The sequence below is a fragment of the Hippopotamus amphibius genome, chromosome 13 (assembly GCF_030028045.1).
Source record: "Hippopotamus amphibius kiboko isolate mHipAmp2 chromosome 13, mHipAmp2.hap2, whole genome shotgun sequence".
In the NCBI taxonomy this organism is placed as follows: domain Eukaryota; kingdom Metazoa; phylum Chordata; class Mammalia; order Artiodactyla; family Hippopotamidae; genus Hippopotamus; species Hippopotamus amphibius.
This window is the reverse complement of record NC_080198.1, coordinates 41,574,734-41,599,450: the sequence shown is the minus strand read 5'-3', so window position 1 is coordinate 41,599,450 and position 24,717 is coordinate 41,574,734. Positions and strand designations below refer to the sequence as shown.

Genomic DNA, 24,717 nt, shown 5'->3' with positions numbered 1-24,717 from the left:
CGAACTCCTTCGAGGAGGGTTTCTCCCCTTGGCATTATTGATGTTTGGGGCTGGATAATTTTTTGTTCTAGGGCCTGTCCTGTGCATTGTAGAGTTTTAACAGCATCCCCGGCCTCCACCCACTAGATGCCATTACCATCTCCCCCCACCCCCACCACGGTTGTCACAAACAACAATGTCTCCAGTCATACCTGGGGAGCAAAAGTTTCCCCATTGAAAATCCCTGCTTTAGGAAAAGGAGGGAAGGGTTCTTAACATCTTTGTGGGTGCTGAAAGCCCAAAAGTCCTTTGTCTTCAGGGCTGAGTTTTAAATAAGTCGTTCCCAAAACCTGAAAATGGAGTCTCAATTTCTAGCCAGTTGGCTATAGTTAAAGCTTTTAAGCAGTTTAATTTCAGAAAGATGTGTTTGATGATTTTTACTGAGATGAAGCACTAGAAGACTAGAAATAGCTGTTTGGGTTTTGGGGGCTTTCTTTTTTTTTTTTGCTTTTTTTAAAATCAGCAAATCGAGGGAGGTTCCAGAAAGGCTATATGACTTTTTCAGGAAATACATTTCCAAGCAGGGTCTCTCCCACCATGTTTATGGTTCTTGTGACACTGGACTCCTGCTCTGGCATTTCTTCATGGAGTGGGCAGTACTGAGGGTCCTGGCTGGGCCCTGTGTGCAGTAGATAGGAAAAAATGGGCAGGGGCGAGGTTCCTGTCCCCAAGACATCCCCAGCCTCCTCTAGGCAGGAGGCTCCAACACTTCAGCAAGAGGGGCAGTGCGAGTGAGGTTAAACATGAGTTGAAACAGTTCTTTTGGGATTGGAATGATGGTCCTGGAGATGTGGTTTTCAAGCTGTACTCTTTTAGCAGCTGATGTTAGTTTTCCTTCAAATGACATATGTAAAAACACAAGATAAATAAAATGGGTTAGACCCAAGTTTGAAGGCAGAATGAAAGAGGGGGCCCGTACCCCCCACCCCTCAGCTCACCTTGGACCTGACACTTCCAAAGGCAGTGTACTTTGCATCACCCGTCTGACTGAAAGTAGGCTAATGCTTGGCTGGATAATGATCTTTTTTTTTCTCCCCTGACTGAATCTATCATCTTTTTTCCTACAAGTATCTTAGATAAAAGTAATTTTCCAAACCACACACCTAAGTGAAGATTATCCTGCTGTTCCATTGCTATGTAATTTTTACTCTCAATCTATGGAAACAGATTCAGGGGGTGAGAAAATATATATGTATATGTATACATGTATACATATTCATGAGGAGTATTTTGATATTTTGTTTTGAAAAACTTAAATATACAGAAAATAGGGATAAGAGCCCAACCCCTAGATTTAACAGCTGTCATTATATTGTCATACTTGTTTCACCTATTTCTTTAGATCTCTAATGGATAAAATTTTTTAAAAACATATCCAGCCTAACAAGGTCTGGGAATATTTCTACTTCATTCCTCTTACCCCCACCCCATTCCGTATTCCAGTTCATCTTGTGGGCCTGTATAATTTGAATTTAGTTTGTGAAACCTCCATGAAGGATGCAAATTTAATTCGACCTGCATGCGTGCCTGTACCTGTTTAGTTTATTCCTTGTGCAGCACCAGTTTGGGGGGTGCCTGACGTGTGTGTGTGAGGAGCAAAGTGAAGCAGATCAGATGTAGCCCCTGCCCTGGGTTTTTGTAAGTTGCTTGTCGGGAATATGGGTTCTGTGCCAAGCTTGCAGGGGGGCTAGCTGGTGAAGAAAAGATGGCAGGATGAGGATGAATTTGGAGGTTTGGGGGAGCAAGCCCACCCACAGTGTGCTGGTCTGATTCTTGTGTTGGTGAAGTGGTTTGTGTCTGTCGTCCTGGAGACTTGATGTCTGAGGAGCCTCAGGAGCTGGTATAGGCTATGTGTGCACGTGGGTCAGGAATCATGGCTTTGGCATTGGCAGGGGACAGCTACGTCACAGGCAGAGCTGTTATTCACTCCCTGCCTTGTAGGCGTGAGTGGAGCCAGTGGTCAGAGTTGAGTTATTTGTTTTGTAATTGTTATTACTCCACTATTATTACAAAACAGCATATAAAAGGACCCAGGAATCTTACGTAAGAAACATCGCCCATTGAGGGCAGCAGTTTACCTCCCATCTTGCTCAGTTCCTGCCCCGCTTACCCTCCTGTCCTGGGCTTTAAACTCTCTCCTCATTTACTCATCTGAAGAAAGACTGGATTGTTTGCACTTTTGATAGAAGTATGCCTTCTGTCAATAGTCCATGACAAGTGGAACCATTTGGTATGTCCCCTGCCCTACATCCATTTCTCTGTTAGCTCTTTTTTTCAAGAAGAGCACTAGAAGAACAGTGACAGTGTAGAGGTTTTAAAGCTTACTTGACCTCCTCAACTGCAAACCTTATTGGTTAATTAATTAATTAAGCCTGATTTTAAAGATTCTATAGCAGTGTGTTTTCTGGACAGAAAATACATTTTGGGAACATTCGATTTAAGCTTCGAAATACAAGCCAGGTGATTTCTCACTAAGTTTAATATTTGATAATGTTTTTAATGGGCCTTCCTAAGTAGACTGCAGTGTGATTCACATAATGGGATAAATGGTATATAATGAGTCTAAAAGAACTACCAGGCCCCAGTTATATATGGAAACATGGGTTTGTTTTCCAGTGAGAATCATACCAAAGCAGGCAAATACGCCTCTTGAATTCTGTGATTGCTTCTAAAATGAACTACATTTATGAATTAGCTTCTTGGCCCCCTAAATATGTTTATGCTGACAAAAATGGGAGTACCCAATTTTGTACAGTGTAATTCAGCTGTTACTTGCATGTACAGCCAGGAGTGCTGGGGAGTGGGGCTGTGCAGAAGACTTAAGTCGAGTTTCTCATCATTAAACATGCCCTGGGAAAGGGGAGAGTGGCTTTTCAATAACATCTCTCTTCCCAGAATAAATTGCTTCTTCCCTTACTTTACAAATGGGTAAAGATATTATAGGTTGATAAATATTTTTGCAGTGTGATTGCTCTCCAAAAGTGAATTGCAAAGCTGATGCATACGTTGGGAGGGGGATTGTTTACAATGGCTTTTACATGATTTTCCTCCTTTCTGGCAGGAAATAACTACGTGTTTACCAGATTACTACAAATGGACTCAGTATCTCTTTATTAAACTCTATGAAGCTGGACTGGCCTATCAGAAGGAGGTAAGTTAAACTTAGCTATGCTTTAAAAATTCTATAAACCTTCTCCATCTTAGGAGCTGAGTAACTTTTCTAAAAATGGAAGGGGTTCCAGGGGTCCCCCACTGCACAAGCACAGCCATGCGACTGGCTCCAGATGTCTCTCTTCTCCCCAGCTGTTTCCAAGTCAGTGTGCCACTCCCCCTCTCCCCACAATATGCATGCCGCTGGGGAATTTAGTCCAGTTTTCCCTCTGACTGCTTCTCTCATGGGAACAGCCTGTATTCCTTTCCTGCTGCTGCTGCTGCTGTAACAAATTACCACAAACTGGGTCACTTAAAACAACACAGATTCATTGTCTTACATGTCCATGAAATAGGTCTCACAGGGATAAAAATCAAGGTGTTGGCAGAGCTGCCCTCTTTCTGAAGAATCTCTTTCCTTGCCTTATCCTGCTTCTGGAGGCTGCTTCCATCCTTGACTTAGACCCCTCTCCATTTTCAAAGCCAAAGCATAGCATCTTGAAATCTCTCTGACCTGTGCTTCCACCGTGCCATCTCCTTCTCAGACTCTGACTCTTCTGCGTTCCTCTTTCTTTTATAAGAGGTTTTGTCATTACTTTGGGCCCATCTGGTTAATCCAGTTAATCACCCCATCTCAAAATCCTTCGTTAATCATATCTTCAAAGATATGATTAACCTTTTGCCATGTAGGTGACATATTCACTGGTTGCAAGTGACCTGGGCATCCTGGTTCTGGGTGACATAGGACGTGGACATCTTTGGGGTGCAATTGTTCTGCCTACCACAAGCCTCTCCTTCCCACTTCATAAGGTTGTTACAAGGATTAAGCAGGTGAATGCTTGTGGAGAGCCTGGGATGGTGACTGGCACAGGCTACGTGACTAATAAGTGCCTGTCTGTGCATGCCTGCAATTACCTGGCGTCATTATGATATTTAAATTGGAAAAATAGAAAGTAAAAAAAATCCTGAAGCTTCCTGGCTAATTCTAAGGCAGCCTGTCCATAGAAAGGTAACACAGAAGAACAATGTAGATTATTTCATGGGTTTTCATTTAGGAAGATAGTGTTTTTATTGCTAACTAAAACTCACTAACATTGACTTAAATGTTTTTGGTGTATTCACTTTTTAAAGTAATATTAAATGACATGATCTTAAGAAAAAAATCATAAATAGAATGCGAATATGCACACTAGGAACATTGTTTGAAGATCAGAGTTAGCTCTAATCCAAGGTATTTTTTCCAGGTAGATCTCCTTTTATTGGATAGCCATTTTCAAATTGGCTTTAAAATATAAAACATATTGATATCAGTTAGCATTCTATTCCTGGGGTTTATTTCAAAATATAAACTTTTGAAATTAGTATTAGAAAGTTAATTTACTTTAAAAGACTGCATATAGCATACTTTGTAAAGCATATTTGCCAAAAAATAACTCACATACTAATACTTTTCTTCTAATGGCATTGTCATAACTTTTTTTTTTCTTATAGGGTGTTCTTTGGGGGTTTTTTTGTTTGCTTTTTGGCTGCATTGGGTCTTTGTTGCTGTATGCAGGCTTTCTCTAGTTGCAGCGAGCAGGGGCTACACTTCATTGCTGTGCTTGGACTTCTCATTGTGGTGGCTTCTCTTGTTGCAGAGTACGCACGCAGGCTTCAGTAGTTGCGGAACGCAGGCTCAGTATTTGCAGCACGTGGGCCCTAGAGCATAAGGGCTTCAGTAGTTGTGGGGCACAGGCTCTAGAGCACAGGCCCAGTGGCTGTGGTTCACAGGCTTAGGTGCTCCGTAGCCTGTGGGATCTTCCCGGACCAGAGATCGAACGCGTGTCCCCTGCATTGGCAGGCAGATTCTTAACCACTGTGACACCAGGGAAGTCCCTATTTTTTAAAAAAGAAGATAGCCTTAATTCTTAAATTCATTTCTGCTATAAGCTGTATAAATGCACATTTAGGGAAAGTATTTTAGCAGAGCAGTACAAAACAGAACTGGAGTCTTTAAATCTTCTTAACAAGCACTGTCCATCAAAATGTTTATTTCCAGTGCAAAAGGGAATCTATTCTGGCTCTCACAAAACAAAAATATTTTCAGCCAAAAATATGAATATAGAGACCTCTTCTTGGGAGAAAATTAATTTCACCTCTTTGGTTTTAAAAAAAAATTATTCCATGGATGTGGCTAGTAGAGTGAATGATGCTGTGTTCTGCTTGGACATTCTAGGGAACTGTGGAGTGCCACCTATGAGTTTGTCTTTGGTTGTCTTCATGATTTCAGTGGCAGCTGCTTATGGTGCTAATTCACCCACCAAAGCTACTTAAAGAAATATAGTGCACAAACAGGCAGCCTCTCCCAGTCTGCCCCTTGGTGGCTTTGGAAGGTGGCAGCAAGTAACAAATAAACTGGCCTTGGAAACCTTCCAACCCCCCTCCTCCGTCCCCCCCCCATCCCCCCATTCTGGACTGAGTCCAAATTCAGGCCTATTCTGGATGGAATGGAGCAAAATCAATTTTGAGAATTCGATCCTTTAATAAAATCTATATGGTGTTCCTTAATTAAGTGAGCTTTTGTCAAGAAAAAAGCGAAATAGACCTTGGGAAAATCAATACCCTAAAACATATATTTTACCAGCCTTCTGGAACATGAAGCTGCATGACAAGATACTCAGAAAAGGTCTCCAGTCATATAAAAGCAGAGCTTGAGAAGAAAGAAGCTAGGGAAATGATGGAGAGCAGCCAAAGGCCTTAAGAGTGATACCTTGGCCAGGATACAAAAACGTGCTAATGGAGGATGTGCTCTAGTTGAGACTGGCACTCTGTGAAAAGGGGGAGGCCCAGGAAGGCAAGGGGAAAAAGGATCCAGGGGAAGAGGAGGATGAGATGAGAAAGGATGAAGTTTGGAATAGGAAGCCTGCTAGGCAACAGGCACCACAGCTGCTGTGTCACAGAGAGGAGAGCTGATAAACTCAAAATCAGGATGAAATTGCCTTGAGAATCCCCAATGGACCCCATAGTCACCCACACCTCCAAGAGCCTAACAGCCAAGAAGGGGAGGGGGAGGAGGCAAAAATGGTGCAGCACCCACAGTCCCTGTACAACACTGACCCTGTGAACATGGCTGATTCTTGTTTAGAATCACGTTGCAATGTGCATTTCTAAAGTGCTTTCTGAAAGCTTCCCACACATCACTCAAACAACAAAAAAAAAATGTTAATCTTATTGTTTAACCCTTAATCAGCTGGAGAAGTTCTCTTATTTGGGATGGCTCATTCTGTGATGTTACCAGATAACTTGTGTGAGGGAAGCAGTAAGCAAAATCAACTAGAGTCTATTTTTTTTGCAGGAGTTTTAATGATTTCAGTATTGATTTAAAGTTGATTTAAAAATACAGAGATAGGCTGTATTTTACTAATAAGACTAGTTAACTATAAGGAACATGGAGCTGGCTTCAGGAGGTGATAGAGACCATAATCAACCAGGGTAGTGACTACAGTCAGTGAAGTTGTCCAGAAACTGTATTCTACGTAGCAAGACTGTGCTGGCTTAAAAATCAGGGCATCTATCAAAGTAAGTGTTCAAAATGTGAAAACTCAGGAATGCAGGGTGAGAGAAGGCAGACCATGGCTTGAAGGGAAGCTCTAGGATAGAGGCCATTACATAAGAGAGGAGACCCGGAAAAAGAGATTTGGGAAGCAACTCCAGGGCTTCAAGGGGCCACAGGTGCTATGCACCCTGGATCCCACGGGCCCTGCATTTTGACCACCCATGGGTTTACCACCTGCAGAAAGGCTCAGTTTGAACCCTGCAACCCTGTGCTTGAAGGTGGATCGCGGTCCTGGGAAGGAACAAGAGTGGGTTCTCAAAAGGATACATCTTTGATTTGAGACTTTATATCCTTTTGTGTTTTTCCTCCCCCCTGCCCCCCCAAACCCCACAAGACTTTCGTTGGGGAAAAATTGCTTTTGTGTTTTGCTTTTATTTGTCTTTTGTTCGACACCAAGTTTTTATTATAATGTGTAAACCTCTTAGGAACACATCTCCGTCGCTGCATTTTGTAACCTAGAGTCTGAGCGATGCCGAATCATGTGGGAAATGTTGATAAGAAAATAAAGTCCTATTTGTTTTTGCAATCTGCCATGCTCAGTGTTTGCTTCTCCGTGTCACCTGAGGTTTACAGGGGGCGGGAGGCAGAGGTGAAGGCATATAGGGCTTTTTTTCTCCCTTTCATATTTTGTACCATTTTAGTTCACTTTTTTTTTTTCTTTTTTTTTTTTTTTTGCGGGGTGGGGGGGTGCCTTTGAAGGAGCTATCCTAATTACTAAACAATACTTGGCCCTTTCTATCTTTTATTTTAAGTGGTATCCTTCCCCCAACCCGTAATATGGGCAATGATAGTAAATAAGTCAGTCACCCTTGGTTTATTCACCTCAAGTTTTTATGTCTAAGGTAATTTGTCCTATATTTTGTCTCTATTTATGGATTCAAGGATTTGGAGGGCCCTAGAATGAGGGGAGAAAATTATTCAATGCATGTCTTTCTCACTCCGACTCTAGGCTTTACAGGCTTAAATTTTTCAGTGGATGTACTACTTTTTAGTTGTAAAATCACAACCCATAGATGCGTTAGCCTCTCCTCCACTCCTACTTTTTATGTAATTTTTAGGCATATCTCTGAATCTGTTGGGTTCCAGCAGGGAAAAGGGGCCCTCTGCGAAAGCAGTCATTCAAGAATATGTAATGAAAAGGCTGTTTTGGGGACTTCCCTGGTGGTCCAGTGGTTAAGATTTCGCCTTCCAATGCAGGGAGTGCACATTCAGTCCCTGGTCAGGGAGCTAAGATCCTACATGCCTCAGGGCAAAAAACTGAAATATAAAACAAGCAATATTGTAACAAATTCAATAAAGACATAAAACAAAAAATGGTCCACATCAAAAAAAAAAAATCTTAAAAAAAAAAAAAGACTGTCTCTGCAGTGTTTAGGGAAACCCGCAAGAGATGGTCAAGCACCTGGCACTGGGAACAGAAGGAAGACTTCGCCCACCCCAAGGTGGGAGGGGTGACATCGGGGATCCATTACTGGGACTGGGAGAGCAGTAGCTGGAGCAGTAGGAGAGGCCTGCCCAATGGGGGCCATGGCCAAACTGGGAAGAAGCCAGGGTGCCTCTCACTGGTTGAACCCAGCCAAGGGCAAGTGTCCTGGTTGTCTTAGGCACAGGGGACAGCTTCCTGGGGTACAGAACAGGGTGGAAAGAGGATTTGGAGGGGCAAATGGACAATATTCAGTACAATCTCTTATTAGAATTGCTTATTAAAATTTTAAAAAACAATGTGTATTTTACTGCCCAAACACATCTCTGTATTCATTGCCTTCTTTGTACTAAGTTGTACCTAAATGTTATATAAAGGAGTGAATGTAGATGGCAGAGGTATTTTATTTTATTTTATTATTTTTTAATAAATTTGTTTATTTATTTATTTATTTTATTGGCTCTGTTGGGTCTTCATTACTGCACACGGGCTTTCTCTAGTTGCGGCGAGCAGGGGCTACTCTTCCTTGTGGTGCGCAGGCTTCTCATTGTGGTGGCCTCTCCTGTTGCAGAGCACAGGCTCCAGGCACGTGGGCTTCAGTAGTTGCAGCACATGGGCTCAATAGTTGCGGCTCACGGGCTCTAGAGCACAGACTCAATAGTTGTGATGCACGGGCTTAGTTGCTCCACGGCATGTGGTATCTTCCTGGGGCAGGGAGCGAACCTGTGTCCTCTGCATAGGCAGGCGGATTCTTACCCACTGCGCCACCTAGGAAGTCTGGCAGAGGTATTTTAAATGAAAGTAGAAACATAATTCTATGGAGAGAAACTTCATCACAGTTAAGACTGCAGGTTCTGTCAGCCAAAGAAATCTATGGGGATAGATCTCAGAATATTGTTTCCTTTTGGGGGGCAGATGTTGATTGGAAGAAGGCACAACAGAATTTTCTGGGTTGCTGGGAATGCTGTATGTCTTGATATGAATGATGGTAGAAATTCATTGAGCTGTACACTTAAGATTTATCCACATTACTCTATATATGTTGTACCTTAATTTAAACAGAAGTTTTAAAAAATTGCAAAAATGTTTACGGTTCCTAGAGACATGAGTTCCTACCCTGCTGTCTCTGTCACTTACTGGCCGTGTGACCTGAGGCAAGTTATTTCATCTCTCTGTCCCTTAACTTCCTCCTCTGCGATGTGGGGATAAATAATGTTCTTACCTGGAAAGGTTGCTGTGAGAATTTAAAGAGCCAACCTTAGGAAAGCACTTAGCACAGCATCTGGCACATGGTAATCACTCAGTAAGTGTTAGCTATTTACATTAAAATAAATACATTTTTTCCTCTAAAATAACCCAATTCTGCTAAGTTCTAGGTACCATTTTTTCTTCTTTTCCTCTGTTTACTAAAATTTCCAATCTGCAAGTCCATCCTTTCATACACACAGGTTCCAAACTTGAGTTAGACACATGCTCACAGCCTCCCTTCCCAGGCCTGTTCTAATAAGATGAAAGCACAGAGGCAGTTCACATTCTTTTTTTTATAGCTTACTAATGGCTTCCTTGCCAAGTGATGCTCCAGAGAGATGCCCTCAAGTCTCAGAGAAGAGATACTGCCTTTGCAGACCCTCTCACATGTAAGGAACCTCAGTGTGATCCTTTTCAGTATACTTACCAGATTGCATCATTTTATTTCATGAATTATAACAGGCCTTGGTTAACTGGGACCCAGTGGATCAAACAGTGCTTGCCAATGAGCAGGTGGATGAACACGGCTGTTCCTGGCGTTCTGGAGCAAAGGTGGAACAGAAGTACCTCAGACAGTGGTTTATTAAGACAACTGCTTATGCAAAGGTGAGTGTCAGCCTGTAGGCTCCCCAATAATGCGTATGTGTTGGCAGTCAACACCAAGGTCTTCTGGGTACTGGAAAGCCTCACTATTGGGGGTGAACTGTAGTTAGAGCTGTTAGAGCCATTTGGTGTGCAGACAGGAAGCACATAAACCTCAGGGTCACTCACATAGAGGGTGATGGATTTGGGTCTTTCAGTTGGAAATTAAGAATAGCACCTGGAGGTCATTGTAGGCCATTGTTTGCTGACCTTTCAACAAATCATTGTACTGCCATAGAGGCCAAAAAACATTCATCTTTATCTACAATTATATCAGCGATAAAGCTAGAAAGGAAAAAACTATCTTCATCTGTGTAGTTCTAGTAAGACCTCCAGAAAGATAGAATGACATTTCAGAGGGTCCAGAGAAGACCATCTAAAGGGAGTGAAGAGATGACCAGTCTTCCTAAGGGAAGGCCAGGGTGAAAGTGAACTAAACCAGAAACCAAAGCTTTGGACTTTAACTCTTGTTGTGTCTCTGATTAATAGTGTAAACTGGTGCAAGCCTCTGCACCTCAGTTTCCTCATCAATAAAAGGAGAGGGTACAACCAAGTGGTCTTTAAGGTGCCTCTGGATTTTTATGTTTTCAGAAACTCAAAGCAAAACCAACCACTGAAAGGGAGTGCTTACTTACTAAATCACCAATAGCCTGGGCAAAATAACTTGTTCTGGGTATGCCAGAACTACTCTGTACAAGATATTCTTTGAGCCTACCACATTTCAGTATATGGAATTGAGTGATCACTCACTGAAACTCCAGAGAAAAGTGATTAGAGCAAATCAGGGGCTTTTCCCATGACAATTTGATAATCTATCTATTTGCATAAGACTGGAAGTAAGCAGGATCTGAAAAAGTAAAGGCATCATGAAGGGCTACTGATGGTATGTCACGGTACTTCTTACCCTGTGGTAGTCACCATAAGAAGGATAGTTGTACCTTTCCATAGTACAACCTATAGCCCGTGGGTTGCTCTGTCACAGATAGGGTACTGGACTGAAATGGACTTTGGGTCAGATCCAATACTGCACTTCTTATATGCAAAGAAAGCACAAGTTATAAATAACCTCTAATCACTACAAAACTTTGCTGAATTAGAAATGTAGTACACCAGCTCACCATACCAGTGCCATATGGTTGTATGACCTCTAGTTCTCTCACTCAAAAGACATGTCTTAAGTGAGACTGTTTTCCCATTTTAATTTATTCAGAATGTAGCATATGGATTTGGAAAACTACTAATTAGAACTTGTTAACATAATGCCTTGCTCCTTTTAAGCACACTAGTAGTATTGAGAGACTGAAAGAGAAGAAGAAAGCTGTGCACAGTGCTTTCTATAACATCTCAGGTACTGGGAGCCCCTACCTGCTGACAGTTGGGATCGACTGCATACTTGGAGGCATGCCTGGTCACCTCGAGGACCTGTCAGGTGACTCTGTAATAGGCATTGGTGGAAAGGCCACCTAATTAGCTCTTTTATTTTGACCTCTGCCTCTAATTGGAAATGTAATAATCTAATTGAGTGGCATTATTCTGTAAACTGTCAGCTGTGAATTTTCAACTGTTCAGCAGAAATGGTTAGTTACTATGGTGACTTGCCTGGTTCTTGCTGAACTCCAGTGAAGAATTATTGAAAAGCTGACTTTGGAGGTCAATACTTGGTTTGCCCTGAAAATCAGGAGAAGAGGGGGTGGCGTGGAAGTGGTAGGGGTGGGCAGAAATCCATGTTCACTGCAGGTCCTTGTCTGAGGGCTGCACGTGCACAAAGCAAGACTTCATAAGACCTAATAGAAAGTGATTACTATGGGATCAAGAGGCGAACAGAGATACCAGGGGGCTGTACAGTGCTCTGAGACCTTGGAGTTACGGCTTAGCCAAAAGTACACAGTTGAGACCCCAGTAATGCTATATATTACAAGTATGGATGACACCCTAGGATCAAGGACAAAATCAAAATAGACTCACCTTAGTTAAAAATAAAAATAAGCCTGACAGTTTCAGAAGGAGCTTTCAGAACAAAACTCAACACCTTTAAAGAGAAACAACATAATCCAGACTTGTTGCAAGGTTGGTTTTATCTGCAATGTCCAACATATAATAAAAAATTACTAGATTGCAAAGAATCAGGAAATTGTGGCTCATAATAAAGGGGGCAAAAGGGAGTCGGCCCAATAGAAATAGATCCTGAGATAATGGAACTTAAAGGAAAAGATGGTCATAATGAGTGAACAGATGAGTACACAGGGGAATATCTGAAGAGAAATGGAAACTTAAAGAAAAAACCTGGAAATCTAGAACAGAAAAGTACAACTTGTGAAATGGAAAATTTATTGTTTGAGCTGCAGAGGGATGAGTAAGGGTTAAGTAGGCCATAAAGCTATAGGAGAACCCCCGTCCTCCACACAGGGAACATACCAAGTGGTAGCCCTAAAACAGAAATGTATATGACAGTATACCTGAAGCTAAGCGAGCCACGAGGAGAAACTCAGGATAGGGCTGGAGAACCTGAATAGGTAGTTAGGGGACAGATCAGGCAACTCTTTTTAGGTCTTAAGAAATATGTACTTTATCATGGGGGCCCTGAGAAATCATTAAAGGATTCTAAGGAAGGGAATGACATGGTCAGATTTGTGTTTTTATAAATTCACTGTTGAAAGGGTAAGTGTGGATGCAGAGAGACCAGTTAGGAGGTTATTGCAGTGGTCCAGGCATGCATAACTTAGACTTAGATGATAATGGAAAGAAATGGATAGGTTAGAAAAATATTCAGATGGGCCTCCCTGATGGAGCAGTTAAGAATCCACCTGCCAATACAGGGGACATGGGTTCCATCCCTGCTCCAGGAAGATCCCACATGCCAAAGAGCTACTAAGCCCATGCACCACAGCTACTGAAGCCCAAGCTCCTAGAGCCCGTGCTCCGCAAGAGAAGCCACTGCAATGAGAAGCCCGAGCATCACAATGAAGAGTAGCCCCCACTTTCCACAACTAGAGAAAGCCCGTGTGCAGCAACGAAGAGCCAACACAGCAAATAAATAAGTTAATTAAATAATTAATTAAATTTATTAAAAAATTTTCAGATGGTGAAATCTATAGAATTTGGTGATATTGAATTAGAGTGTGTAGGAGATGATGTCATCAAGAAAGACCCTGACTTGGACACGAAGTGAATAATTAAGCTACTCACTGGGATAGGGAGTCCTGGAAGAGACATAGTCCTGACCCTTTTGAGTTTGCAGTAGCTGTGAGTCATTTGAGTAGAGATGTGGAAATAAATAATGCTTGGATAAATGGGCCCAAAACTTCAAAGATGATCAAATGAGATAGGACATCTACTTTGAAACCTGGTATGACAGTAATAGTGTTGAATTAGTGATGAGGTCCTGCTATATAGATAAGGATGAGATATTAAGTCAATAATGCTTTTAGCTCAAGAAACTAAAAACCCAAGTTATGGTGGCTTAACAAATGGAAGGTTACTTCCCATACAAGAAATCCCAGTTGCTGGGACCAAAATGGGATAGAGTTCTGAGTTGGCATTTCCATTATTCTCAAGGCCTTTCTTTCCTACCTATCGCCTCATGGCCTTTCTTTCCTACCTATCACCTCATGGTTGCAAGATGGCTGCTGCAGATCAGACATCACATTTCCATATAATACAGAAAGAAGCAAAAGAAGCAGTGTGAGTGACTGAAAAGCAAGAACTTTCCCACAAACCCACAGCCAAATTCCACTGATAGTGTTAGCCCCAGTTGTGTCATGTGACTACACCAGCTTCAAGGAAGACTAGGAAGGCAGGCTCAGGCTTTTTAACTTGTATAGTCAAGATGGTTGGGGGAAGGGGATGGGGAATGGATGCTGGAATAGCCAGTGAGCTGTGCCTGCCACAGTTATCTTTAGAGCTCTGTATTTACATCTACTTTAGCAGGTCTGAGGACTGCCTCTGTGATGTACAGCTGGTGGTCTGCTTGGAAGCATGGCTGTGAAGGAGCCCTCCTTTCATTCACTTAACTTCCAAATTATAAAAGCGATGCCTGATGTGAAAATTACAGGGAACCCTGAAATATAAAAATCCTTTATTAAGGCTGTTCTGTGATATATTTGATTTTTCTCCCTTTACCCCCCCATCCAGGCTTCCTAAGATTGTTTGCTTTATAAAACGTTAAAAGTGAGTTCAGCCACTGGTTCTGTGAAAAAGAAAACTGGCAGTAGGAGTATCTGAAGAACATGAATTAGTCTTGGCAGAGATGTGTGGGAGGATTCTTGTGGGCAACACCGCGAGGTGACAGCAAGGGGAGGAGGGCGGATTGGAGACTTACATATGGAAATCAAAAGGGATTCAGAGCCTGATGGAACGAACACTTCAGTTCCTGACAGCAGGGTGACAATGGGAAGGCGAGACAAATAGAGAGACAGCTTCCTGTTTGAACTTTTCTGATAGATTTGTGGTTTCGGTTTCTGTGCTGCCTCCTGTAGCCCCCGAGCCTGCCTCCTCGAAGGCCCTCAGCTGCTGGGGCATTATACATGGACTCCTCTTTGCTGTTAAGATGGACATAATCATGTGCTGATGGTGCTTAGTCAACGCCCACACCAAACTGGTGCTTGTGTTTTCTAAGTTCCCAGGAGTCACCTGGCAACTGCTAGAATATGAACCGAGTCTCTGATCACCTCCACTTCCTACCTGCTTACTCCTGATCTGGTCCGTTTTCAGGCTTTTACTTATACCATCTTATTGAACCTTCACGTTATTCTTTGGAGGGTAGGTACTCCTGTTATCCCCATTTTACTGTTGAGGAACCTGAGGCTCACAGTGGTCATAAGTAACAGCACTGGGATTCAAATCCAGGTGCTTGAGCTCTTAACTGGCAGTCTGTACCACTTCTCAGGTAGTCTGAATTCATTCTTTCCCCAGATGTTATTGAGTGCCTTGCCTAGGTGCTAAGAATACAGGTGAGAAAGCTGAGGTCCCTGCTCTTTGGGAGCCTGGAGGCTAGTGCAGGAGACATTCACAGACATGAGAGGTCACAGCCCTTGGGATCACCGTCACACTGCAGGAGGGTGCGGGGGAGGTGAGGAAAAGCCTCAGCTCTGCCCAGTGGTCAGAGGAGGTATCGAGATGGTGATGAAAGATGTGAAGTGCAGACTGTCTATAAGGGAGTGTTTTGTTGCCTTCCAGACATGCAGGAAACTTCACGCTTCACAAGTATTTCCAAGTAGAATTTCTGCTGGCAAGAAGCAGATGGGCAACAGTGAGACCTTATGAAATCAGGGAGGATGGGAGGTAATAAGCCACCCATTTCCCTGCCCTCTTTGTGCCTCTCATCTTGGTTTCATGTTGCACTTGTGGGTAAAGTAGAGATGCTTTTACCAGAATGCACTGGTCTTGCTGGACCCTGCAAAGAGTGAAACTCTGGGATTGGAGAGACAAGGAGATGAGGGCAGGGAATGAGGCTTATGACAGGAGCTGCTTAGGGAGGTGGAGGAGGAGGCTGGGACAGAAAGCCCCAGAGGAGCAGCGGAACAAGGATCTAGTCCCCTGGGTACCCCTGGCTGCTTAAGAGTCTCCTGCACTCTGGAATGGGGACCTTTGGTCACCCTTGTTCTAATCCCGAGGCCTCGAGTTCCGTGTGAAAACATTTGTCTGTCTTCTAGAAAGTGGGCTGTTGCCTGCCTTTCTGCTCCTACTCTCAGGTGCTCTCCCAGCCTAGAACACTGGTAGTGCCAGGAAATGCCTCCCCGTAACATCAGGCAAGTCATCCTGTGCTCTCAGAAAACTTTGCAAAGGGATTGATCAGTGAGGTTTGGCGACTTGGCCCCACTTTGTTCCCCCAAAAAAGACCCTTGGCCCTAGTGTCGCCTCCTGTGCGTGCAGCCTGGGCCTTCACACTGTGGGCATGTGCACAGATTAGATGTTGGCTGCGGAGGCAACGTTTCTGAGAACCAAGGGGAGCAAGTGAGAAACATTTAACGAACTGTCAGCTCTCTGCAGAACTGTTGGGATAAAAAGCTGTGAGGATACAGACCAGGGCCAGATTTAACAATGCTCACGCTGAGGTTTATCTACTGTGAGAGTTGGGGCTTTAAAGCTGTGACTGTGTTCACCCCCACCATGCCCCTCTGTGGCCAGTCGGGGCTAAGGGTGGTCATATTCCTCCCTCCTTGTAAAAAGCAGTTTATCAGCTCCTGTGGGGTCGGGGGTGGGGCGCAGAGCCCATACGGCTCTGGACCCCGCGACTCAGACCAATGCTCAGACACAACCTCAGAACAAGCTTCGGGCCAGAGTTCTCTCCCAGGCCCTGGCTGTCGCTTCATTTGGAAAGAGCAGACTCTGCTCCCATCCCCAGAATCTGGTTTTGACTCCCTGTCTCACAGAGCTAATTAATTGTTAAATTCTGCTCCTTCTTACATAATATCACATACTTCCTTCTGTTTTCTGTTTAACCTGCCTCTCCAGGATCTTTTCTCTTCTAAACCATGAGCTGAATTCTGTTCTTCTTCACCTTCCATCGCGTCCTCTCCGCCCTGCTCAGGGTGATTGTTGGCTGGAGCCGAGGGGCACAAGGACGTCCTTCTGGGGGTGGGGGTGGGAGGAGGACGGAGGCAAAAGGAAAGTAGGTGATCTGAGGCTGACACTCTGCAGAACCTTGTAGGCGAGCAAGAGGCTGCCAGGGGTGGATCAGGAGTCTTATCCACCAGTCCCCCTCCCCGCCCACAGCCCCAGCCAAGAGGACAGGTGCCTTGATATCAGCTGCGGGTGAAGGTGCGGCTGCTGGGAGAAGGCCCCTGGCAGCTCTCCGCAGGCCTGAGGGATAACTTCTGCCTGGAAGAGTTTACCAGACTTGCAGGGCTGGGTTCCGGCGCTGGATTTGGAAACCATGGTATTTCATGACAGAACAGGCAATGAGATTTCTCCCTTAAATTCAGTGCCTTCTTGCCTGCCTCTGGAATGTCCCCCACCAATGTCTAGTCACATCTGTATGTGGCCTCTATGAGGTCAGGTCTCTAGGGGCGCCTTATTGTCTTGCCCCTGAGTTCTTGCGCACACCCTGTCCCTCCTATCAGGGAATTGAAGACAGCCCTGCCCTGCCACTCCAGAGTGTGTGAGAGTGGACGAGAACTTCTGAAGGAAGGAAACGCACAGTTTCCAGCTTGGCACACATGCTCTGCAAGCAGGAAGGTTTCCTTTGTTTGTGTTTTGTTTATTTGTTTCCAAGAGAGAAGGAATGATTGCAAGGGGAAAATGGGAGAAATACATTAATAATATATTTCTTATTGTGTATTGACAATGAAATAAATCATAAATTTGATTAGGAAAAAAAAAATGAAGACAAAGTAAGCATTATGTCTTGCTCTTAAGCCCCTAGTAGCTTTTCTGAGCTCCTGGCCAGGTCCTTTTGGAGTGTAAAGGCCTCCTTCCTTCTCGAGGTGTTAGCCTGGCCTCCATGGGAGGAAAGAGATTGCTTAGCACCTTGTTGGAGGCGGTCCCTGGTTGTGCTCGGGAGGGCTGGTGAATGTCACCCATGAACCCCTTTGGCTTAGGGAGTCATTTAACACTAGAAGAAACCCCGAGAGAACATCATGCAGGCTCCCCCACATTAGGCTCAGTCTCCCGTGCTTTCTAATCCCTGCCCGGATCTGAAAAACATAAAAGCTGGCAAAAACCCGTCATGCCTGCCTTTACTGCTGCCGGAAATTACAAAATCAATACAATGTCTGAAAACAAAAGCATAAGGTGTTGGCTTTGTTTTAAGCAGCCCACATCCTGCCCTCCTCCTGCTCCCCAAGGGGCTATGGCCAGCTTGAGGTGTCCCTGAAAATTACCCCCTGTGCTCATTCCTCATTTCATAACTGAGGCCCACAAGCCTAGGAGAGCCAGACCCGAGCTGGGTCTCCTCAGCGCCAGGCCTGTGTTTCTTCCTCCTGCTCTTGAGCACTAGTTCCCAAGCACCCAAGCATTTCCGACAACCACATGCAGAGGGCAGACAGTCGGAGGGTGAGTGTTGCAGGAAAGTAGCTAATGCAAGTTAGGAAGTGTTACAGGTGCAGGGAGAGGGCACAAATGGCCGGATAACGGCAAGTGCAGTGATTAGAGGTTTTCTAGTCTGTTCTTGATGGAATTGGCTTGTTGGCCTCAGAGCTGGAGCAGTGTCATGTTTTATGTCATTATTCTCTACTCCAGTGCCCTTTCCTTACCCCAGGGCATCCTGAACCCAGCTGCTTGGAGGACAGTGAGACTGATCCAGTGGCTGCCACTGCTATTAAGGCAGTGAACAGTCATTAGTAGATACATACATATCCAGATTATATTGTTCCATTTTGTTTTTCAAAATGTGTTTTCTTATAGAAAGGGACAATTTTCCACAGTATCTTGCCATTTCTCTGTGTATTTTGCTTACTGTTCCACGGTGGCTGATTCTGAGTGTCAGATTTGCTCAAAAAAGAGATTTAATCCTTTCTAGAGCTGTAATGAGTTGTGAACTCAATGCAAACTCTAGTGGTTTAAAAACAGTATATTAACAGCATAGTTTTAACTATGTAAAAACATATGCACAAGTACATACACTCATACTATGTTTTATCAGTTCTAATGCACGATTGGTTTTAAATTTTATGCTCCACTGAGAATGAGAAATGCTGTCAATCAGAGCCACCACTGATTGTAAGACACATCTCAATTTCAGAATTTGTGAGGGAAATATGCATCTCAGAATCCATGGAAGATGGGATATAAATGGGATGGAAGGATATAGAACAAATATTAATAGTGATCTCCCTGGATGCTTAAATTGATTTTGGGTAACTGTAATTTTTTCTCCGTCCTTTTCTGTCTTCTCTAAATTTTCCATAATGATTATTGTTATTTTGATAATCATAAAACAAAACAGCCTGATAGCAGAGTTATGTCAGCATTTATTTACACATCTTCTTTAGACCTGAGTGGCTTGAAAAGGGACGGGCTTATGTTCTTGCAAGTTTTAAATTTGTAGGCAGGCTTCCAAACGGAAGGCAGTTGAGCAGAATGTCCCCTGGTACTGCTGTCCCCGTTTTTTTTTCCTGTTTAGACCAGTAAAGGCTTTTAGTCTTGCTCCCAAGACTCCCCTTTCCTGGAACAAAGCCACCTTTTCAGGCAAGGATAGCCTGGTGCCACAGATTGGGCTGAGTACCATGTTTTGTTTACAGGACAGTGATTTAATTTCTCCCTCCCCCCGTGGAGTACAGTTACAGCTTCTTTTTTTGTCCTTTGGAGCTGGGGCAGTGAGGTGACATAGGTGGCCTCTGGGAATCAGAAGCTTTCTCATCAGACAGGTGGCCCTGTCATTGAGGGTTTATCCTCTGTCATCTACACTCTTAGGAGTGTGGTAGTGACATTTCAGAACCTATAGTCACCATCTCTTAGAAATTAGTGGAATTTAAATCATGTTGCTGCTGAAAAAGTGGGTTACCTCAGTCAGAAGGGGGAAAAAAGTAAAAAGCAAAGGCTGATGTGTGGCCTGAGTTGATACGTGAATAAGAGATTAGTCCGTGTGGCTGCCGCCGCAGCTTCCTGGTTTCCTTCACCACATCCTTTCCCACAGAGTGTGCACACTGGGCCATCCCTGCTGGTCATACCCAGAAAGCACTTCCTTCTTTCCAGCTATTCGGGAGCTATTTAATAGCACTTGGTTTGTTCCTCCTTTACGCATGGCTCTGAGATGCACTCTTGATGTAAGCATGGGCTGCTTGGTGCCTCTTTTCCTTTTGCCTCTGCAGTCCCATGACCCACACATTGTTGGCAAATTGTACGTCACTTGCAGGGTGCGTTGCTTAGAATGGATTATTTCCCTTCTGGGTTAATAGCACCTTCACTGAAATTGAGACACTTGGGCAGCACAACTGTATTTGTAAATAAATGTTTTATATTGAGATGCCACAACAGATGGATTTTGGTAGAAATGCATATTATATTTCAGAAGAGAGGTTAAAGTAGGACCATCAGAGAGAGGTAAACATCATGCCAGAGCTTTTTAATGTACATATAATCTTCATGCATAACTTCAGGCCAGAGCCAAAGCAAAAGAGAGAGACTAGGATGTGAGAGAGTTTATTCCTCTAGAATATTCCAGAGGGGACATCTAACTTTTTTAAACATCTTACTGCCTTCAGAATTGACTTTCCTTTATTGCAACTCAAATATATACTGTGTCTTTGGAGTAATTGCATTGAAATGATTCCAAAAACAAAAAGAATAAAGAAATCTCGGCAACAATAATGTCTTAGAAAAAATATGGACAAATTATAGTTCAAAAATAATTGCTAATCAAATCATACTGATTCAGAAGAAGGCTAAGTGTGAAGCTTTTTTAAAAAATGTCCATTTTAATTAAATCTCATTAAATCCTGTCTCGAATCTGTATAAAGTTCTCAAGGTTCCAATTTCTCAACTTTCCCCTTAGTAGCTAATAAATCCACTTGTTTTAAAAGGTCTGTATTTCTCAGTTTGCCTAAACTTTTTTGTTTGTTTGTTTTTAAACCAAGGGCTTTAAAATGTGTCATGTTTTTAAAACCACATCTTATAGAATTATTATTTATGGTCCTGTTGCACCTTGTTCTCCATGCTTTAGCACACATCCTGTCTTCTCTTGGGAAGTATGGATTTATTCCTGGCATTATTTGTCCTTCTTTGAAGAAAAAGTCAGATTAGCCATGTTATATCTAATCCTCTTTTTATCCCCATCTTTGTAGTTTTGATCTTCCTCTTTCTTATTCCCGATTCTATTTTGTATTACTAAAGCCTTTTCAATTGGGTGCTTCAGTCCATCTCCTGGTGGTCCATGCTCTTAAACACGGGCTCACATTGAGACTCATTCCTGTACAGTGCTGTTTCAACTTCTGAAAGCATCTTCATTCATGTGCCTTATCTATGGAGCAACAGTGGCTGTCTTTTCAGACTTATTCTAGTGAAATGATTATAATAAGGCTCCTATATAAACTGTAGCACTTCTATATATGCTAAGTAATAACCACAGGGAAACTTTACAATTTGACTTCAGCTGAGTATTAAATACAATAATTATTTGTTAAAGTTGAATGAGGAAGCTACTTACATTGTTCATTTCTAGGTTTTGCATATGGAAGAAGCTGTCTTTTTTTTTTAATTTATAGAAAGATGCCTGAAAAATGAGCATGAGAGTCCCAGGACAAACAGATCTGAATAATTCATTATTTGGGGTCTGCTGTTGACTTGGTCAACTGAGCCATTTTTCATTAATTAAATGAAGGGAGTTGAATAATTAATGGTTTCCAAGTTGTGCCCAAGCCTTGGGAGTTGATGGAGAGGGGTTAGAGGAGAGCGTGGGGCATCTCCTAGAATAGTTCAGCTTTCAACTCTTAGATAATGGGTTCCCTCAGATTTTATTTGAAAAGGGATGCAGTAAGATTTCTATAAATTGAGGTTGGCCAAGGTGGGGAAGGGAGGCACTGCCAACTGGCAAATGTAAGGATTTGATTGATAGGAGCTGACTGCCGTCTGTCACTGTAATTGCAAAACACCACAAAAAGGATATAATATCAACAAAAACCTGAAACAGACAAATAAATAAAAACAGCTCTTTGCATTGAACAACTGTAGCACTGTAAATGCTCTCCAAGCTCTTCTTGTTCTGGTGGAGACTAGATGGGGCCAGCCCTGGGCTGAGGCTGTTGGGCAGGTGCTTTCTGGAGCCCTGTTCCTCAAAAATCAGTTGTGAATAATGAGTTTATTTTACAGTGGGGACTAAAAAGGGCATGCTGGATTGTTCTCAAGAGGTAGGTTTCATTCGTTTGGTTTTTTTTCCTTCATTTCTTTTGATTTTTAAAAATATTCATAGATTTGGTAAGGTTTTAAGCAGGCGGACTTTTTTCCCTGCCACAATTAGCATATCAAAACATTCACATTTCATTCTATTTGAATCTTTTATCCTCATTGAGATCTGAATATTTTAAGCAAAGCACCGCCACAGGAAGTATTCCAACCTTGACAGTTCAATCTAGAAGAAAAACACAATCAGAGGGTTTATAAACTATGGCTTAGTAATGCAGGGGAAGGGAGGGTGATAAAGAGTGTCAGAAATGGACCCTGTCAGCTCCAAATTTTCTGTGGCAGGAAAAGATGGAGTGGGAGATGGAGCTAACATTCACATCATGTAAGGTGGGTTTTATCTGATGGAAAAAGATATCATATCTCGTGAGACCACACGCAGGTTTGCTTTGAAGTTAAGTGGAATTTCATTGATCCTTGGAGAGGAAAAACCCTGGGTCATTCTGAGTTCATAATACCCTAGTTACATGCTTGTTGGCATTTAAGACCCCTTAAATAGCTGCATAAATTGAAAAGCTTTCTGAAATATTGTATCAGAAGATTGTTTATTGATTGTTTTATTATACTAATATTAATATATTCAAGATTTTACACTTTTGCTACAATGATATTAAGACAGTACAGTTCCAGCTAATATAGATATACGTCAAGATATTGAAAATTTTTTAATCCATTATTAGTTAGGAAACTTTGTTGAAACAACCTAAAGTTACTCTGCTTAACTTAAGCCAAAAAGGAATTGATCAGAAGAGGATCAAGTTCCTCACAGTCGTATGGGTAGGAAGGAGACCCAGGCCTAGGCAGGAATCGGGCAGGACAAGGGCACAGCTGAGATCTTGTCCCAGGAAATTGCCGCCATTGGTACCAGCATCTGCAGCTTCTCAGTTCTGGTGTGGCATTTAAATCAGTGGACCCTGTGCCTCTGGGTCCCCTGTGCCTCTGGGTCCCCTCTCAGTGTTTGGACTGTACTGAGCCTATGATTGGTTACACTGTTTGTTTAGCTTCCACAGGGGAGGAGAGTGGTTTGGGAAAAACACCGCCTTTCTAGCGTCCATAATTGGTGGTGGGGCCCTGCCAACTCACCCATCTTGCAATTCCCCTCCTCCCCGCAAGAAAGAAGAGACTTCAGGTGCTGGGCAGCTTAAATAATAGAAATTCACTGTGCAGTTGGGGAGAGAGGTTCTGAGGAAGGTGCATTGTTGTTAAATGAGGCCTGAGGAATGAGTTTTTGGCCTCACTCCAATTAGCTAAGTGATGTTGGGCAGATTGCTAAACCTCTGGGAGTCTCTCTGTCCTCATCTGAAGAAAGGGAATTTTGATCACAGCCCCAGCCCTATGACTCTATAACCAGAGTCTTCTTTCTAGGAAAAAATAAAAATATAAATAGGATAATAGAAGCAAGCAGATCTCTAATAAGTGCCTCTTTTAACTCAGAGAATGATAAGCTGAAACATCTGAAAAATGGATGTGGGAAAGCTGGATTTAAGGACCTCTGCTGGAGAGTAGTCATTGCATAGTAGGGTACAGGTATGGATTTAGGAGTCAGCTACATCTTGCTGCCAGTGCTTTTTCACAGTTCCGCCCCATACTTGTGGGATGACTTAGAGGAAATTTCTGAGACTTGTTTTCTCATCTGTGAGGTAGAGGTGATACTCCTTGACTTGTGCTGTTGTGCAGATTAAATGAGGCAACATACTTAAAAGTGCTGCTACATAGGAAGCCTTCTACAAAGGTTACTACTTCCCTCCCTAGGTACCTGGGGATCTGGTTCTGTAGTACTGCTCTCTGAGTCTCTCCCTTGAGTGAAGGGAACTAAATAGGAATTTAATGAGCATTTGCCCAGTTCAAGGCACGGGCCTAGGCTCTAAGCCAGGCCCCTTGTGGGGTTTAAAGAAAAACCAGAGAGTTTGCATTTGAATCATAGAGATCATAGGCCAACATTTCCCTCTGCCCTACTCCCTGGGAGTAATATGGGATAAGAGTTGTGACTTATGGAATACCAAAATTAGTAGTAAGTTTTTTTTTGTTTTTATATTTTTATTATAAAATGAAATACAGATAACCATATGAAACAAATATATAGCTTATTGAATTATTTTAAAGCAGCTGCCCTTGTAGGTCAAGATAGTGGATCTTGCCAGCACTCCAGAGGCCCTCTACATGCCTCATCTCAACATAAGTGCCTCCCTAGCCCCCAAAGTAGCTACTCTCCTGACTTTTAGCATAGTCACTTCCTCACATTTCTCTATAGTTTTATCACCTAAATGTGCCTCCCTAGATAATATAGTTTATTCCTACCCTCACTTTTTAAATTTGATAATGCCTTTTAAGTGCTTCAATCTACAGGTTTCCCTCTTTATCCCTTTCTTTTTCTTACAGTTTATCAGTTGAAGGACCAGGGCTATTTGGCCCCCGGATTTTACTGATTGAACACTCATGGGGCAATTCAACATGTTCCTGTGTCTTCTGGATTTCCTGGCACCTTTTATTACACCAAACATGTCTCCTATGAGGGAGCTCAGTGGTCATATTGTAATTGAAGTGGATGGGAACATGGAAACTTTGGTACATGATTCATTCATAATTAAGACATCACATGCCATCTTCTAATTTCCATAGCAGCTGGTTTCTTTTGAAATAATTTCTAGGAAAGTCTTATTTTAGATGAAGTTTACATTGCAGTTCTTACCAACTGACTCATTTTTATCTCTCATACATCTTTAGGGTAGTATATCAAAGATCGAATCCCAGAAATCCCATTAACCTCTGGGTTATGCTAAAATTA

General features: G+C 42.8%; 1 protein-coding gene across 2 annotated transcripts in view; it reads left to right on the top strand.

Moving 5' to 3' along the window:
- The window catches only part of LARS2 (leucyl-tRNA synthetase 2, mitochondrial), a 147,328-nt gene that overhangs the window by 54,662 nt on the left and 67,949 nt on the right, over positions 1 to 24,717 (top strand). Inside the window, exons 6-7 of one of the 2 annotated variants that reach the window (XM_057706094.1) lie at positions 3,101 to 3,190; positions 9,918 to 10,061. In XM_057706094.1, coding sequence (XP_057562077.1) covers positions 3,101 to 3,190; positions 9,918 to 10,061 — 234 coding nt within the window. The remainder of the gene's footprint in view (positions 1 to 3,100; positions 3,191 to 9,917; positions 10,062 to 24,717) is intronic. The other variant, XM_057706095.1, reaches the window with a different exon arrangement.